The sequence below is a fragment of the Artemia franciscana genome, chromosome 2 (assembly GCF_032884065.1).
Source record: "Artemia franciscana chromosome 2, ASM3288406v1, whole genome shotgun sequence".
NCBI lineage: Eukaryota > Metazoa > Arthropoda > Branchiopoda > Anostraca > Artemiidae > Artemia > Artemia franciscana.
The window spans coordinates 28,931,741-28,950,137 of NC_088864.1; the positions used below are offsets into that span (position 1 = coordinate 28,931,741).

The 18,397-nt window shown below is 35.6% G+C and overlaps 2 protein-coding genes across 4 annotated transcripts in view; one reads left to right on the forward strand and one right to left on the reverse strand.

Annotated features, from left to right (window-relative positions):
* Nucleotides 1-18,397, forward strand: part of LOC136039840 (midasin-like) — a gene marked incomplete in the record, with an annotated part of 305,680 nt that overhangs the window by 116,461 nt on the left and 170,822 nt on the right. Inside the window, 3 exon segments of the mRNA XM_065723761.1 lie at nucleotides 9,135-9,440; nucleotides 13,352-13,579; nucleotides 14,776-14,904. Of these exon segments, the coding sequence (XP_065579833.1) occupies nucleotides 9,135-9,440; nucleotides 13,352-13,579; nucleotides 14,776-14,904 (663 nt within the window).
* Nucleotides 17,341-18,397, reverse strand: part of LOC136039846 (uncharacterized) — a 36,437-nt gene continuing 35,380 nt past the window's right edge. For all 3 annotated transcript variants that reach the window (XM_065723784.1, XM_065723776.1, XM_065723793.1), the window contains exon 7: nucleotides 17,341-17,530. In XM_065723784.1, coding sequence (XP_065579856.1) covers nucleotides 17,515-17,530 — 16 coding nt within the window. In that variant the 3' untranslated portion in view covers nucleotides 17,341-17,514. The remainder of the gene's footprint in view (nucleotides 17,531-18,397) is intronic.

An 18,397-nucleotide genomic window follows, 5' to 3' on the forward strand; every position in this document is an offset into this window, starting at 1 on the left:
CTCTCTTTGGTAAAAATACGTGTGCTCCATTTCCAACCCTTTTTGTCAATATTGCTTATCCTCTGCTTTTTCCCTCATTTGGTTAGCAATGTGCACCTTTGTTTCCGACTCTCTTTGGTAAAAATACGTGTGCCCGTTTCCAACCCCCTTTTTGTCAATATTGCTTATGCTCTGCTTTTGCCCTCATTTGGTTAACAATGTGCACCTCTCTTTCTGACTCTCTTTGGTAAAAATACGTGTGCTCCATTTCCAACCCTTTTTGTCAATATTGCTTATCCTCTGCTTTTTCCCTCATTTGGTTAGCAATGTGCACCTTTGTTTCTGACTCTCTTTGGTAAAAATACGTGTGCTCCGTTTCCAACCCCCTTTTTGTCAATATTGCTTTTGCTCTGCTTTTGCCCTCATTTGGTTAACAATGTGCACCTCTGTTTCCGACTCTCTTTGGTAAAAAGTACGTGTGCTCCGTTTCCAGCCCCTTTTTGTCAATATCGCTTATACTCTGCTTTTGCCCTTATTTGGTTAACAATGTGGACCTCTGTTTCCAACTCACTTTGGTAAAAAGCGCGTTTGCTCCATCTCCAGGCCGGTTGGTTTAGAATGCGGTATGTTTCTTATAAATCAAAACGACGTAATTCATAAGCAATGCTCAATTTTATCACAATGAATACATGATATGCCAAATATTTCACAATGGTAATTGATTTGTGCGATGAATGCACCAATGACAAATTTGTAAACACTAAGTGCATTTTTCATAAGCAGTTATTGACTATCACCGAAGATAAATTCCGAAGACTTCTGAACTCCCCAGTACAAATTTTAGGCAAAATCCAATATATAGAAGTCAAAAATCAAAATGCTTTAAGTCAATATTTTACAAACGATCTCATTTTGTTGTAGTACAACCTGTTCCAACTTGTTAATATAAAAGTCATTCAAGGGTTTTCAGTCTGGATAGTTTGAAGGTTCTAAGTAAGGTCCTTGTTTGGTTTCCTTTTAACACACTCCCCCCTAAATCTCAAACGTATTTTTCCCTTATTACCGTTTTACCGTTGATTTTGCATTAATATCAAGTAGTTTTGGGCATCAAGTCATGGCTAATTGTAGAAAAAGCCAAAAGCCTATTGAATCATTCAAAAGCCCAATGCCTTCAGAAAAAGTCTAATGATTATTCAAGGATTATATATATATATATATATATATATATATATATATATATATATATATATATATATATATATATATATATATATATATATATATATATATATATATATATATATATATATATATATATAAGAAATGTTTATCAATAATTAAGTTTTAATCATTGAAGGTCACTAAGATTACAGCAATGGTCCATCCAGGATTTTTGTTTGGGGGGGGGGAAGGTTGTACAAAGGCAAACCAAAGAACATATCAAAATTTATTTACATTCTTTTTGTTAAGTTTTTACGTGTTGGAATTTTTTTTTTTGGGGGGGGGGTGGTGCTCCAACCTCGTTCCCCTCCCCCTGGAAATGGCCTCGGATCACAGTATGACTGCCCAAATTAAATCATACCGAGACAACAAGAACTTATATCACAAATGAGGGCTGGTTTCCACCAAAGTTGTCATTTAGGAGTTTCTGAGCTTCTGTATTACTAATCCCAGACTAATATTTTAATATAGAACTTCAAAATAAAAAATCTTTTCAGTACATTTTTTACCAGTTATTTTTCAGTTTTACCAAAGTCGGTATTTAAAGATCTTTGGCCTTGCTAAAATTTTAAAGTTGTGGCTAATAATGCATTATAAGCTTTGAAATTTCAAGTTCATTTAGTAAATGTTTCACAAGTGGTGGACATATGATGCCATTGGAACCCGTTACAATATCATTTCCCTCTCCCTCTTGCCATCTCCATCTTGACTCATGTAAACATGCTCGTTCAGGGATTATTTAGTAAATTAGTCGTAATTTATTAACTATTAATCATTAAGAATCATTGACATCGCAGTGTAACTCCTAAAATAAGACAAACTAAGTACTTATTTCACAAACGTTGTCGGGCCTCTAAAAAGGCTGATAATTAGCATTTTTGAGCTTGTTGGCTGCGAATCTGATTGCAATATGAAAACCCCAAATCAAAATTTGTTTACAGCATGTTTCAAAAATACTATTTGATTCTAGCCAGTGTTGATATTTAATGATTCATAACATTTGTATTTCAAATCTCAGGCAAATATCGTATTAGTTCAGAGTTCAAAGTTTCGATATTTAAATTAGATATTGCATGGACACTGTTAATTCAGTATGTTTTATGTGAAGAAACAAAAAAATTTCGCAATAAGGATTATAGTGCCGCATAATCCTACGTATACTTATTGATCTACATATTAAAGATACTGCACAGACATTTTTAATTTAGTAGGTTTTTTTATGTTTAGATTTATATCATGTTGCAATAAGAATTATAGTGACTTGGACTATGATTTTCGATTGTGAAGTGAGAGCTGGCTGCATGGTAATTATGCTATGACAGGCTCTATTTTTGTGTGTCCGGTGTTGAACTTTTTGCAGCAGAATATTGCGGAAGATAAGAACTCAATCATTCAAATTGCTGTGAAGTTTTTTTTTGCAAAAGATGCAATTATCATGCGATCGAGAGTGCAAAAACGCTTTTCATGTGGATATTTTTGAAAAGCGAAGAGGTTCGCACCCTGCTATGTCTTTCCTATCAGATATTTATGAATTAATTAGTGGTTTAGTGCAACGTGATGAAGCTCTGCCGCTTTTTGTCATCGTAAACCCCTCGGATGTGCCATCGTTTCCAAATTGTGTTCCTACGATTGTGGCTTCACGCTTAAACGAGTGTGTCCGTATGCTAAACTTCTTAATGGAAAAGCAAGAAACTTGCAAACAGGTTCCAGTCTCAATAGTCTGGCCATCAGCATCACCACGTCCGCCACATACCATTCCTGTCGTGCTAACGAACATTCCTGCAAATATTAACGTGCATAGCCCGAAGAACCAGCGTGAATTTGTACAGAACAATGGCTGCACAGATAAAGCACTTAGATAGTCGAAAAAATGGACTGCTCGTTCATTTAATCGATGAAGAGTCGGTCATTGCAGCAGTTGCAGCCATTCCCCCTACATTAAAAATTCGTGCCAGAGTTATTAAAACTGAACATGCCGGTATTATCAAGACGGATCCCGATTATGATGTCTCCCAGATTCCAGGGCTTGATAGCAGCGTTGTAAGTGCGAAAAGGTACGGAAGTTCTAGAATTACGCAGCTGATTTTCAAAACTAAAGAAGAGCTTGATATCGCAATCAAGTTTGGCATCAAGATTGAATATTGCCTATTCCGAGTGACTCTGCCAATTGAAAAGCCGAAGTAGTGCTTAAATTGCCAAGGATTTGGACATTTCGTAAAGGACTGTAAGAACGCTGTTAAATGTAATAAATGTGGAGGTGATCAAACTAGCAAGGACCAAGCATGTTCATCTCAGACTATTAAGTGCGCTAATTGTGGAGGGAATCATTGTAGCAATAGCTTGGTGTGTCCGGAGCTTAAGAAGCACCTCCCCGTTCAAGGGGCCTCAGGAAGATTTAATTCATCTGCCCTTGTTTAATCTTTAAGTGATGATGATTTCTAACCCAGCCGTGTCGTTCTTTTATTTTAGTTTTCTAACTGTCGAAAGGCTTTTTAGTAGTTACAAAATTGTGTGCATCACTGAACACCTTCTAAGTGCCTGTAATGTCTCACAGCTAAAGCTCTCGCGTTGACCACATGTTCTTTTTTTGGCCTGCCAAACTGAAATCTGGTCGTCCTTCCGGTGGCCTAGCAATTGCAGTGAATAAGAAATTTTGTTGCTCTCCTTTTGAATCTTCCGATGTAAATATTTCAGTTGATTTTGGTTCTTTTGTTCTGATGTTTGTGTATATGCCAACGAACTACCGAAGTGAGACTTCCTATCGTAAACTTGCCACAGCCTGTACTTCGCTTTCAAAATCCATTCATAGGGTTGGTCAGCAAATAAGTCAACATTTATTTGCGGTGATTTTAACACGGTTCTAAAAAATGAGAATGCGCTGCCTACTCAAATATTACCTTCTTCCCTTCCTAGTGGCATTTTTCTGCTACCAAAATCGAAGCCGTTTTCTTGCGTGCACAACTCGTGGTTCACTTCCGATTTAAATTTCGTTCTAACAGACGCCCGGCAGATGCATGGTACTATTGTTGACGTTTCAAGCGACATCCTAACATGCGATCACTTAAGTTAGCAGTTTCGACTTACCTATTCTCTGCCTCTTCATGTGCAAAAGCCTAAGTTGTTTTTTTAAACCTTGCTGGAATCGTCTTGATCTCTCTCTACATCAGAGAACATTAGATTCTGTGTTGTTGTAAATCCGGATTTCATTTCAACTTTTATGTACGTCCATAAACGGGAACACTCGCGGTTTGGATTTTCTTTTGGCGGAATTAGTTCATTCAATCAAGGTCGCTGCTTCAGTCTTTCTTCCTTTAACCAAAGTTTGAGCTGGGACACGTAAAAAAGGGTGGAGTGAAGACATTGAACTTCAGAGTGCTAAACAGCGACATAAGTTCTGGTTTCGTATTTGGGCCGACTGCGGCTATCCAAGGTCAGGTAGTTTATTTCAAATCGTCAAATATACGAAGCATGTATATAGAAATACTGTGCGGCAGTGGAAGTGGCGTCAAATCAGCAATCTTACCTCGTCGATCTTACCGTCGAAACTTACCTCGATTTCTTCATCTGAGGACAATCCGATTGACTTAGGCTCTTGGGAAAGTCCTTTTTCCTCATTATTTTCTGACGATCCACCTCCTCTTGCCACAACATTTTGATATACACTTTTGATCATTTTTCAAAGTAAAAATCATTCTAAAAACTATATCTCTGTCACGCCAGCATCTATTCAGGCACATATTCGCCGTCTTAAACCAGATAAAGCATCGGGTTCAGACGGCCTGTTACCCGAACATTTGACATACGGTACAGTAAAATGATTTGAACATCTTGCTATTTTATTTCAGGCTTGTATCACCCAGCAGTATATTCCTGATGCGCTATGTGAAGGTCTAGTAACTTGCATTAAAAAAAAAAAATTAAGACTCCAAATCCTGTGACGCATATAGACCGATTACTGTATGTTCGACGATTGGCAAGCTTCTTGAAACGCTTGTCTGTAATGGAATTAGCATGAAACATGATCATGACGACATCCAATTTGGTTTCCGGAAAGGTCTTGGCGTGCAGAACGCCCAAGCAACTTCTAGCGATTCTTGAAAGGCATAAAAAGGCAAAAATTAACTTCTTCATTTGTGCCATTGATATTTCAAAGGCTTTTGACGCCATTCGTCACTCCTAAACGATTCTGCCTCTCTTTAGGAGTGGAGTTAATCCATTTGTTTGCACCTGCCTGTGGCAGTGGCATCAGAACTCCTCAATCCGGATACATTTGCAAGGTACTGTTAGTAATCGTATTCATGTGCACCGTGGTGTTAAGCAAGGTTCTGCTCTTAGTCTGGCAATATTTGATAACTCTATTAGAGTAGTCACTCGACAGATTACACCGTATTTAATTGAGCCCTATATCGACGGAAGTCACTTGTCTTATGCCGATGATATTTTTTCTCTTGGCTTACAATCTTGGGGCATTCCAGAACGCTGCTGATGTTGTCTGCTCGGGGCTGAAAGTAATCGGTCTTTCAATCGCTACTTCCAAAACAGAGTTTCTTGTCTTTGGACTGAAGATCGCATCCAATGATACAATCCAAGTTGGTCCCGCCACAATCTCATCTTCTAGTTCACTTGGGTATTTAGGCCTTCCATTTGGAACTTCAGTTAAATACGCTAGGCAGCTTGTGATTGTTTCTTTGGAAGAAAAACTAAGAAAATCTTATGGTCTTCTCGCCAGGGTAAAGGGCCAGTTTGATAAGAGAATCCTCGGTCGGCTATATAATGCGTTTTTTGCACCGCATGTGTTGTTTTTGACACCTATTTGGAAAAGTTTCTGTTGTTGCTGACCGCTGCAACAGAATTATCGATTTTCCACTGACTTGCCTTCTAGCAAATGCCTAGCAGCGCTAGTTATGAAATCTTATAATGTTTGACCCATGTACTAGAGCATGAAGAAGATAATGGAAAAGGGTTGATTCAATAATATTTATGAAAGGTGCAGAAGAGAGTGTGAGTTAGGGGGAAAGCCGCATTGGTACCGGCCGGCCTATAGGCCTTAAACTGCTGGGGGCAAGACAATACCCGCACTTTCCACAACATATCATTAGATTGAACTAATTTCATAAGGAGAACCCATTGTTAGCTGATAAGAGGATATTTTATTTTTATCTGAAGATATTTTTGTGGAGTCAATGAGATGAATGGACTAATTAGGTAGTCATATCCCTTGCACAAAATTTTGGAACTGGATGCTGAAAAGTGTTTGAAAGTTGAAGTTGTCAAGAATTGTGCGTTTTTTTTGTCTGTGCCTTTTTGTTTTTCTTCTCATTTTCGTATACTCCTTTTTAGTGAATTTTGTTGGAACACGCCACGTGCATATTTTACAATTATGGTTTTATTTTCATTAAAGCTGGTAATTCAAATCTTATGAGGCTTGTGTAAATAATTTTCTAGACCACGTTTTCTCTCTATTTATAATTAAATGAAATGAAAATACTGAAAAAAAACGGTAAAACTTCTGATAAGACGGTGAACTTCGCCAGAAAATAAAGCTTTTGTACAAATAATAATGTTCGGACTTTTATTTAGTCCATTCAAATAATCATTATAAGATTTATTTCGATCGTGAGATGGACCAAAAAATAATTGAATAATTGTCTTTATCAATTCATTCCAATTGGTTATTTACCAGTGAAAGCTGGCAAATAACCAGCTTTGGATTTTTAAGAACTGAACAGAAGTCCTAAAATTTTTGGTTTTTTTCTACATAAGTACTGTTTAAGACACGATTAAAGGTTTCAAGTAGGCTTGCCTTGATTAAATTGAATTAATATGCTCGTGCCCCAGCAAAGTGAGGGATATAACACGTTTTTGAGTAAGAACAAGCATGAGCCAGAATAATTGCGTCTGGTAGCTTTCTACTAATAATCTAGGGGACCTGATGAAGGCTTTATAATCTGAGCTAAAGCCTGCGATGAGGGTGTATCTAGCCTTTTGTTAAGGGATTAGGGTCGAACAATATTGTGATTGGTCTTCCTACTGGTATTCAGACTAGTCGACAAACAACCACAGGATTTTTACAGCTTAATCTCAAGAGTCTGGCAGGATATTTTACACATTACAAACACATTTTAAACGTTTTCTCTATCATAACGATAATAAATCCAATATTGCTGAGACTTTCAGGAATTAATATCAGTATGTATTAAACTGTCAACCCACGTTCATTTGTTCTTTTCAGTAATCTTGGTTATTATGGTGTTTTTTGTCTTTTTTTTATCCTATGTAAAATAAAAACACAGCACAAAATGAAAATTGTCTCAAGTAGAGCGTAATTGACGTTCTCGTCTTTAGAAAGCACAGGGTGCCTTAAGTTTGACTTGATTATTTATTGTAATGTCTCTTCGTTTTGGATTTATTTATGTATTGATAGTGATTTATGGTTGTTTATGCTTGCATTATTGTTTGACTTTATTTCTGCTCGTCTTTGGTTTAATGTAGCTCTTCGATTTTCTTTGAAAACTTCTTTCGCGGATTTTTTTTTTTTAATTAAACATCCATTAAGAACAACTTGGTTGCGTTATAAATTCACGTTTTTTGATGTCTATTTTTGACGATGCTTGATTGAGCCTCTACGTTGACCGAAATTTTCTTGGTTATTACATACAGAATGCACGTTAACGATTACCAGTAGTGACATTTCAACTATGTCTCCGAATATACAGAAGGTAGATAAGTTAGCATCAGAACTTATTGGGTCAATGACCTTGATCTTGTTCTTCTGCCAGCTAATTTGTAGTCCCACTGCTTCAGTGTTGCTTAACCTCTTCAAAGTTTTTGGTACTAAAATCCTTACTTGTACTTTGATGTTGAAACCTTTTTTCCCCTCTATTTCTCTTTATCAGCACAATTTACATTCATTTTTCTTGCTTGGTTTTCCATATCTTAAAGGGCTCCGTCAGTTATGCTTATTTCCATCTGTGTGTATGAAATTTTCAAAAATTTATTCGACAAAGCAGAAAATCGACAAGCTATTTAAGTTCAAGTTATATTTCCTCTTGTCAGCTTCATCTAAGCCGCTTTATGCAATATTTCTTAAATATAGAGCAGCTCTATTTGGATTCTGGAGGATTTTCATGGATATTTTCCAAAGCTCACTCCGCTTCCTTAATCTTCTGAATTTCAGTTTGCTAAGCATATTAGATTGGAGATATCTAGTTACCGAGCATATAATTATCTCTATTAACAGCCTCGTTTTTTTTGTCGGCTAAACGCCCAAAATTTAAGCTGGATTTATCTGAAACTTTTGTCCAGGTCTCTTGTAGAAGAAGGATTGGGTAGTCACTGTGAAATTAAAAATAAAGAGAATAAACTCGATAACCATCAGAGTCTATTTTATCTTTAAAGGATATTGATCTAAGTGTTTATGTATGAGTTAGATGGCGTCGAAAATGATTTGAAGTATCCAATTTATAGCGAAAATCTGAATTTAAACTTAAGGAAAATTTTATATAAAATATCTAGTTTAGACAGTCTCAGAGATAAAATGTGTGCACCTCATCTGAAACCAAGTTCTGCATGCCTACGTCTGCATTAAGACAAAATTAAATAAATTGGAATAATATGGGTATTTTGAAAATATGTTGGTTTTTTTTTTTAACAACTTTCGCTGTGATTTGTATTTACATATTTTAACTGTTGCTAAGCTTTGCCGAAACGCCTTATTTCTTGAAGAGGATGACAAAAATGTATTGCAGAGGTTTTAGGAATATTTCATTAGAATTGATATTTTAAGGAACATTTTTGACACATGTACGAGGGCCCAACAAGCATAGCCACTCATGCTAATTTTGTGTGCTACACATGTTTTTTTTTTATTCTGAACGGACCTATTCTACTTTATTTGGGGTGCCGTAAGGCTATAATGGTGCTGATATTTACAGGTTTATGTTGAGCCATTGTTGTCCTCAGATCTCAAATTCATATTGAATTCTCTGTTTCCACAACTCGAATCTGTAATAGACAAAATGGTTGAATTCAACGCCAGATTACAACAAGAAATATTGGAGACGCATCAGTGGGGACTAAAAGGTGGACCTTGGGAGTTGAACTTGAGGGATATGTTCCGTTGGTCTGAAGCTATTGTGAAGGGAATTCATGTTGGAACTGAAGAAGCTTCTTTGAATCCAGGGGATTACGTGAAACTCATTTATGCTGATAGAATGAGAACTATGCAGGACAAAGAGAAGGTTGGTCTTTTATTGCTCTTTGTCTTTTTTTATTATGCCATATATATATATATATATATATATATATATATATATATATATATATATATATATATATATATATATATATATATATATATATATATATATATATATATATATATATATATATATATATATATATATATATATATATCAAATAGTGGAATCAAATATTACATTTTTCGTACTGATTATTGTACCTAATAACTATCCTTAGATGATCTTCTGGAAAAAGCGTTGCGCATCTTCAGTTCTATGACGCAGCCATGTTTCAGTGCCATAGTTGACGATTGTCATTACCGTAGACTCCATTATTTTAATCTTAGCTCGAAGGCTTACTTTTGCAAACTTTCTTCGACTACAAAAAAACTACTACTAGCATTTCGGGCTTCGTTTAAAACACTTATAGCACATGTGACCTTGTTGGAGAAGGCCAAGAAGGGGAGAGAGATAGGAAGGGGGAGGTTAGGTATTCCTTTAGAATTTTTATAATATACGCTGCGTGGCACGAGATGTTATTATCCTTGACTATTTCAAGATTCTGATGGTCAAGAAGGTGCCTAGATAAAATTCGAGAACCCGACAATATGTTTATAAAGCAAAACTGAATACAGCTTCATGTAAATGACTTTATTTAACAGTCTGTTTCCTTCAAGTTATCAAAACAAGAAAGGATTTAGTGTAAAAGTTTCCATCATTAAGATTTAAAAGATCATTCCTTTCATGAATTTGCACCAAATCTTGGAAATGTGTTGTTGATCAATTCCACTTGAAATATAAAAGCGTCATTTTTTATTCTAAAGAAAGAATTTGGACTTTAAAATACCGATACTCAGACAAAATAGCAGGTCAGAAAAATACACAAAGTAAAGAATTGGCTAATTCTCAGATAGTAAATCCATAACCAACTATCCTAGGTTAATTGGTATTTATAGATCGGGGAAACATAGAAATTAAAATTAGCTAAAACAAGTTTTGTAATTCAATGACCAGTGCAACAAAAATTGCGAAAACTTTCGTCACGCTGAATCATTACAATAGCCAAAATTCAGAAAAATTCAGAATCAAAAATGTCAGGGAAAATGGACAAACTTGACGAATTGCATTCTGTTGATGAGTCCCTTTCAGAAAGTTTATTAGGTAAAAAAAAAAAAAAAAAGAAGAAAAAACACCAAATTTCAATTTTTAGCACATCCCTCATAGAATTGTCTATACCAGGATCGTTAAAAATACTGAACAAAGTCTTAAAGTTCTTTAAAATACATCTTGTTCAAATACGACGGCCTGAGGAGTATTTCTTAGGGAATGAGCTTTAATGTTGCTCCGTACTTTCAGTTTAAAAAAAACATGTTTTCTACTTAATTTCTGACTGTCATTCAATTCGTGCTAGGAAATCTGTTTGCCTCCTCCTTCGTTTCAAGTTTCCTTGAAATATCCCCCTAAAACTTTCTCCCACACTGTAAATCCATCCCCTGCAGAAAACACCCTCCAAAAATTCCGTATATTTCCCTGTAAACAAATACTTATATGTGAACAATGGGCCAATAGTGTAATTTGAAGACGTTTCCCATGGACTGTGTGGGGCCATGTCATTCTCAAAGACATAGTTATTGGACCTTTTAACTATGCTGAACTCAATGACTACCTACAAATTTAGATTGGATGTATTTGGGTTAAGAAGGGGGGTGTGGGAGGGGTCTAGTTGCCCTCCAGTATTTTTGGCCACTTAAAAAGGGCACTAGATTTTTGATTTTCGAGCGATATGAGCCCTCATCTTCAAGAAACACTAACTCGATACGATCATCCCTAAAAAAAAAAAAAAAAAAAAAAAAAAAAAACATACCCGTCATCTTTCTTCTAACAAATCTGCAAGATTCAATATTTTTGTTTATAGGAGCTTGAGGCCTCTGCATTAGGGTTCCCTGATATGCTGAATCTGAAGGTGCGATTTTCTTTAAGATAGCTTTACTTTTTAGGGGAGTTTTCCTCCTTTTTCGGAAATCGGGCAAATTTTCACAGACTCTTATCCTTTAATGGCGAACATTAAACTTAATGAACTTCTGTATATTTGGGATAAGCATAAAAACCATTTTTATGTAGTTATTGTTATCGAAATTCCATTTTTTAAAGTTTGATTGCTATCGAGCCGAGTTGCTCCTTACTTACAGTTCGCTACCACGAGCTGTTTGATTTTAATTACTAGAATTTTTGTTGCTTCGCTTAGAACCTTGTTCCTTGTGTAATTGCCTTGAGCAAGCATCAAACTTAGCTCTAGTCAATATAATGTCAGCTTCGCTTCAAGCACTATTCCTAAAATAAAACAGAATTTCTAATATCGCACTTTATAAAATCCCTACAATTCAAAGCCATGAAAACTAATCGGATTTCTTAATCAAATTCTTGTATTATTCCAAGGAATATCGACCCTTATCACCTCCAAAGTTATATATGTTGCAGTATCATTTCCAAGTCCAGATTAACACAGTCCCAAGTTGTCTCTTGAGCTAAGTATTGAACTCTCGTTTTCCTAGATTATTGCGCAATGCCTTTTTTTTCTGAGTAGCTCCCATAATATTACGCAATTTCTATTTTTGTTTAGCTTAAGATTTTTCTTGTTTTGGTTTGCAATTAAATGAAACACTTTTCATACGAAAGTAAAGAGCAACATCAAACTTAAAAGGAACAAAATCGTTGTGTATACTAGGAGGACTGCCACCTCCACTTCTTACCGCATAGTTTTAACTAATATTTAATTAAAAGCATTTCAAAGTGCAGAAAATATAGCCAATAGGAAATGGTAGTTGTTTACCGATTGCCTTGAAACGCTTGAAGTAAATTTTTTTTTGTTTGAAGCAAATTTGAATAAACAAACCTTTCAGTTTTCCATGTATTGTGAAAAAAAAAGAACTTTATATAACGTTGCTATTCTGTTTTGCTCTTGAAATATTGGTGGAAAAAAGTCAAACTTTAGAGAACTTTAGTTTAGATTTTGATAATGTACAAGATGGATGGAATAAATTTTTAAAGATATTTCACAGAAGAGTTTCCCGGTAGAGGAGGGAATTTTTCACAAGGGGTAAGCCGGATTTACCAGTGTTATTTGAAAACGATCAGAAATTCAACAAAAAAAAACAAGTCTGTTCAACTGAAAGTAATGAGTTTTCAATGCTCAGAAAGAATAGAATATTCCGTATATGAAGGCGTTGCCCCCTCCTCAACACCTTGCTCTTTGCTCTAAAGTTCAACTATTTGTTCCAACTTTTTATGGACGATTCCTGAAACACAAGGGCCGTTTAACTAGAATAATTAGCTTTTCTAAAAGTTGTAAAGAAATTTTAGCGTAAAGATCGAGATTCTGAGTAGGTGGCAACCCCTTCATGTACCGAATAATTTCTGTTGGTTTTGTATTCTAATGTTGCTCCTTGCTTTTGGTTGAAAAAAGTTGTTTGTAATATATTCAGAATCAGCACAAAAAGTTAATTCTTTTGATGCCGCTTTGTTATCAAAATTCTGCTTTTTAGACTTTCGGCTACTATTGAGCCGAGTCATTCTGTTATTAGCTGTAATACTTTGTTAAAAAAAAAAATAAATCGGCTGCACACCAAAAGCATTGCTTGCGAGTGTGCGCTACTAACAATAAAATGGTAACTACATCAGATATATTATGTAAAGAGTTGGGGGGGTGAGACCGTGTACCGAGAACTAAAAACGTTAGTAGAACATATTCAATATAGCTGCATAATGTCATGATCATGAAGCGACACAAATTCTAAAAAATAATAATGAAAACAAATTAATAGCAAAGCAAACTATTCAACAAATAAAAAAAAAGAATTAATTGCAGTAAATTTTGCAATAAGAAATTTATTAAAGTTTTCTTTTACCCACAGGTACTTCAGGTCTACAAGGAAGTATTTGGCGACAAGCATCTTTCTCTTAGGTCATCTCGTAATATATTCTCCAACAAAAGTGTCATTCAGATTGGCAATGGTCGTTGGAATAAAAAACAAGAATTGGCGGAAACCCTTCAGAGAAAGGACCTAGTTTTGCTCCATAAGGACATGGAACCTTTGGAGTCTCTCATACATTGTGTGAATATGAATTGGATGGCGATTCTAGTAAGTAACAACACATTTATTTTAAAACTTCTGTCAGCTATTGACTTATTCACTGCGGGAAGATAAAAGTAGTTATCTTTTGTATCACTTTAACTCGACAGTTATCTCTTTAGTCCTGTCAGTAAAACATAGTTTATATTCATGTCGTATTTTTTTTCGACGTTATTTTCCGTCTGAGCTTTTATGCAGGATTAGTGTCCCTTAGCTTGGACCTCAGCTCCCCCTTTCTCTTCAGGAACACACAGAGTGTCGGTATAAAGCTTTTAATTGTCGCGTAATCGTATAGCAGCGTGTACATCCTCCCATTGCAGTTCTACAGCGCGTAGTTGTCCCGTCTATCACTCTAATATTTATGTATTTATAACCTAAACATACAAAAAGCCTAAAGTTAGAGTATTAACAAGAAAGAAAAAGCACAAGAGAAAAATGTATAATTTGTCGTGATATAACGAAAAATTGTATGTCCTATAATGCTCCTTTTTCGGACTTCCTATTATACATACGCCATCTGACTGCCACTGGAGAAGTGTGCTGGGCCGTCTGATGGCTGACATGCAGATGTGTTTTGTCGTTTCTTTTCGTTTGCTGCCCATTTTTTTGTATGCTACATTCTTCAAGAGCTCACCTCATGAACTGTGATTGTTTTGTTCGGTTTCTTGTATCTTGTCTGTCAAGTTCCGTGTCGTGAGGTGTAGTTGCTTTAACGCCTAAATTTTTATCTGAAATTTACACACCTCTGAGATAATTGCCAAAAACCGTTTCCTAAGCAGTTCTCTAATCACAATTTCATTCTCATGATCGTTTTTGACCTGCCAACCCTCCCATTGAAAGCAGCTTTGCTAATAATTTTTGGAAGTTATCTCGGAAGTGTGAAAATATCAGATCTGACTTTTAGCTTTGACAGACGATATTCACTGCTTTTTGAGAATATATAAACCTGAGAGATTTCCAGCTGTATTCTGGTGGATAAATTTTCAACATATTATATAATTTTACCGTGTGCCCCAAGCTAGTTAAAGAGTTTAGTGTACAATAAAGAATTGCAATTAAAAGATTTATATTTAAAAAAAACTGTCAGGTTTATTTATCTGTGGACAGTCGACTTGTTTAATAATTTTTCGTCACGCCTGCTTTCTATTGATTAGCATCTTTGATTGCATAAGAAGCTCCGATGCTTATTATGTTATTTTTTTAAGGTTGGACCTCATGCCGCTGGAAAAACATCGCTGGTTAAACTTCTATCTCAACTAGCAGGTAGATCTCTGTATGTCTTGTCAATGAACTCAAGCATGGACACAACTGAGCTACTTGGAGGTTTTGAACAGGTAACTTATATTATTCGTTATTTCCCACTCCCCCGCTTTTTTGTGACATATCTTTTCGCACAGAGACGCGTACACTGACAGTAACTATTTTGTTGTCTTTGAGTGTTTTTCCTCTCCACTTTCCATAAGTGCTCTTATTTTAGCTATTAATTACAAGAAACTGTCCGAAAAAGAAGTTTTTCGATTAAAAGTAAAGAGCCATATTAAGCTTAAGACCATCAGAAATAAATTAGTATATAACTCAAAACGACCAGAAATTACTGTTTAAGAATAAATGAAACCCAAAAAGAAAATAAATTAAGATAAACCATCATAGATAACATAGATTTAGTAGGTCCTAATACAGATGAATAAATAAATGTTAAAACGAGTAAAAATTAAATTGAATATTCAAACAAACAAAAACTACTACAAATAGGAGTTTGGCTACTGGCTTTTCCCCTTGTCTAACCGTAAAATTTACTTGTTGCGTCATTTTCGTTTTATCGGGAACTATGTGCATCTTAAACGCTAAGTTTTTTCATAGCATTGACGACAAATCCATATAAAATCACTATAATCATAAAGATGACTGGATAAAACTAATGAAAATGAACTGAATATTTAATATGATATTAGCTCCTGGAAACTCAGCCATTCAAATTTTTTTTTCTGTCATTTCTATTTTTGTTTTACAACGTAAATATAAAAGAAAATATTTGCAATATATTTCGTTGTCAATAAGGCGCAAATGAAGCAACAAACTTTAGACTTTATGGTAAGGGAAAGGGAAAAGGCCAGTAGCCAAACTCCTGTTTGAAGCAATTTGTGTTCGTTGTAGCTTTAAATTGGATATTCAATTTAAGTTTTACTCGTTTTAACATTTATTTATTCTTCTGTATTCGAACCTGTTATCTCTACGTTTTCTTAGATTTGAAGATATATCTTGGTAAATATCCTGATGACAAGGATATAGACATCCCGCTTTCCAGCTGAGGAGATATTGTTTCCAGGCCATCTAAGGCCCTAACTAGTACACTAGCTGTTACCTCTTGTCAAGTTAGGTTGTGATATAAAATTCTCTTCTGGTAGATGTCCTGGGGCCAAGATTGTGGGAGATCTCGATAAATCCACCGATTACTTTTTTTCAGCCCCATCCTTTCCAGATCCTTCATGTAGGTAAGATAGAGACCAGAGTTCGAAATGACGCGAAAAGGACAGTAGCTTCTGCTTCCCGTCAAGTTTGATTGAGATCCAACAGCTCGTTCTGATATATGTCGTGGGGCAATGAATTTAGAGATATACCCCCCCTCCCCTAGATAAGTTTAAGAACTCCAAAATTACAAGCAGGATGTTTTCTTTTACCTCCTATCAAGTTTGGATGAGATCCCTTAGTCCCTTCTGTAGATGTCCTAAGGAAATATTCAGAGACTCCCCTCCTAATAAACGTCGAGATTGTGTCTGAATCCTTAAAAGATACAAAGGATAAATTAGTTTACACTTCCCACCAAATTTTGTTGAAATTGGACAATCTGTCCTGGGACATATCCTGATTACAAGAATATAGACCCCCCCCCTCTTCCCAATGCCCCACACAGGCATGTCGGAGTCTGGACCATAAAATAGCACAATCAGAAACCAAGGACACTAGTCCGTACTTCGCAACAAGTTTGGCTGAGATATGACAACTGGCTCTGGTAAAATAGGTGAGTGTTGTGATCTAAAAGTGTATGAGCACCTCCCTCCCTCCACATAAGTCGTACTAATCCCTCCACCCTTCCGCTCCAAAAGGCTACAACTTCACTCTTTCTTTCAGGTAAGTTGAGCTTAGATCCGACAGTAGTTTCTGTTGACGAGAATTTGGGACCTGGCCTCTCTTCATCTCCCTTTCCCTTCCCTCTCCCCTTCCAGCTGAAGTAGAAATTATAGGACACGCAAAAGGAACAACTAGCATAATAGCCTTTACTTCTTCATGAAGTTTGGTTGAGACCCTAAACCCTTCTGGTAGACATGCTAACGTATAGATCTTGGATCTTCCCCTTTCCAACAAATTATGATACACATGTACACTTTTTAGTATGAATCTGGTTCCCATCATTAAATACGCACTAAATTTCAAGAAATTCGATCGAGATCAATTATTTCACAGAAAAGTAATAAAGAAGAAGAAAGTCTGACTTTGGTTGATGCTCAAGAAGTTTACCTTTGAAGCTTTTGTTTCTTTTTTTTTCTCTTTTCTATACTATTTGTGCTATTTAATACTGCAGGAATTTCCTGAAAATTCCTGAAAATTTTCTGAAAATATAAACTGTAAACAGACCCTTATTTTGTACTTCATGATGCCCATGCAAGAAAAAAGTTACGAATTTTTATCTCTAAAAGTTTCCAAGCTACAGGTCTTCGATCGTGAGAAAAAAAAACCTTGAAAAGCAGCAGTGGTGCTCCACGACACAGTTAAAAACATATTTATTGAGCTTTGATTGTAGCACAACCATTTAAAAAATAGCATATATTCCACAGCTTAAAATTAGTTATGTCTCAGTTCCCCAAAAAAGGCCTTAAAAAATAATAATAATGTAGTAACAATCCAGTGGACGGGCACGACTGTTTAACTTGCCAACGGCTCACCGACTACAGCACAGTTTCTCTGAAAGGTAAAAGGGGCTCTTAGTCAATCCTGTGTTATTTCTTTGCGATTTTCAAGGCGAAAAAAGAAATGCACGAAGTCATAATCGTCTATTGAAATGAATCCATAATGTTATGAAAGATATGACAGACTGTTAAAAAGAAACTTTATAGTGTTCTAAACTTCACTTTTTTTTCCGTATTTGGTGGCTCTCTCGTATTCCTGACTGGTATTTTGGTTTAATTTTCTTTAATACAATAAATTCTTTCGGAAAATTGAATTTTTTTTTCTCTCCTCTCATACGTATTTTCTCTTTAGGTTTTTGACAGAAAGTTCATTGAAGATTTATGTAGCATACATTCATTGAATTAAATGTCTCTTGATAACTGATAATATTCTAGCTACACTTGGGTGCGCATCAGAATAAGGGTTTCAGCGATAGCTCCAACCCAATAAACAGCGAACCCCGGCCTACAATAACTGAAATTTTTAAAATGTGTTTAGAAAAAAACTTTCTAGTAAGAAAAAGTTACCATTTAAGAATAATTCAAGAACGGTAACTATTATTTCGAAGCTTAATAGTAAAAGTATATTGTAGAAAAAGTTTATGGGAGTTTCAAAACAGAGCCTCGAACTCCTCGAAAACCGTGTGGGATCGAAATAAAAATTCCACCATTAGAATCACTATTGTCGAAAACTGTGCAAAATAATTACATCCCTCACCTTGAACAACTAGGATTTCTTTTTTTTTTGCATGGGAAACACTATGTGTCTTCTTTTTTCTTTTTCTTCGCCTCTAGAGGGGTAGTGGAACAACACAGAGAACTGTTTAAGGCCCATTTGAAAGCTGGTTTTATATATATTTTGCTTGGTAAAGCCATCATAAAG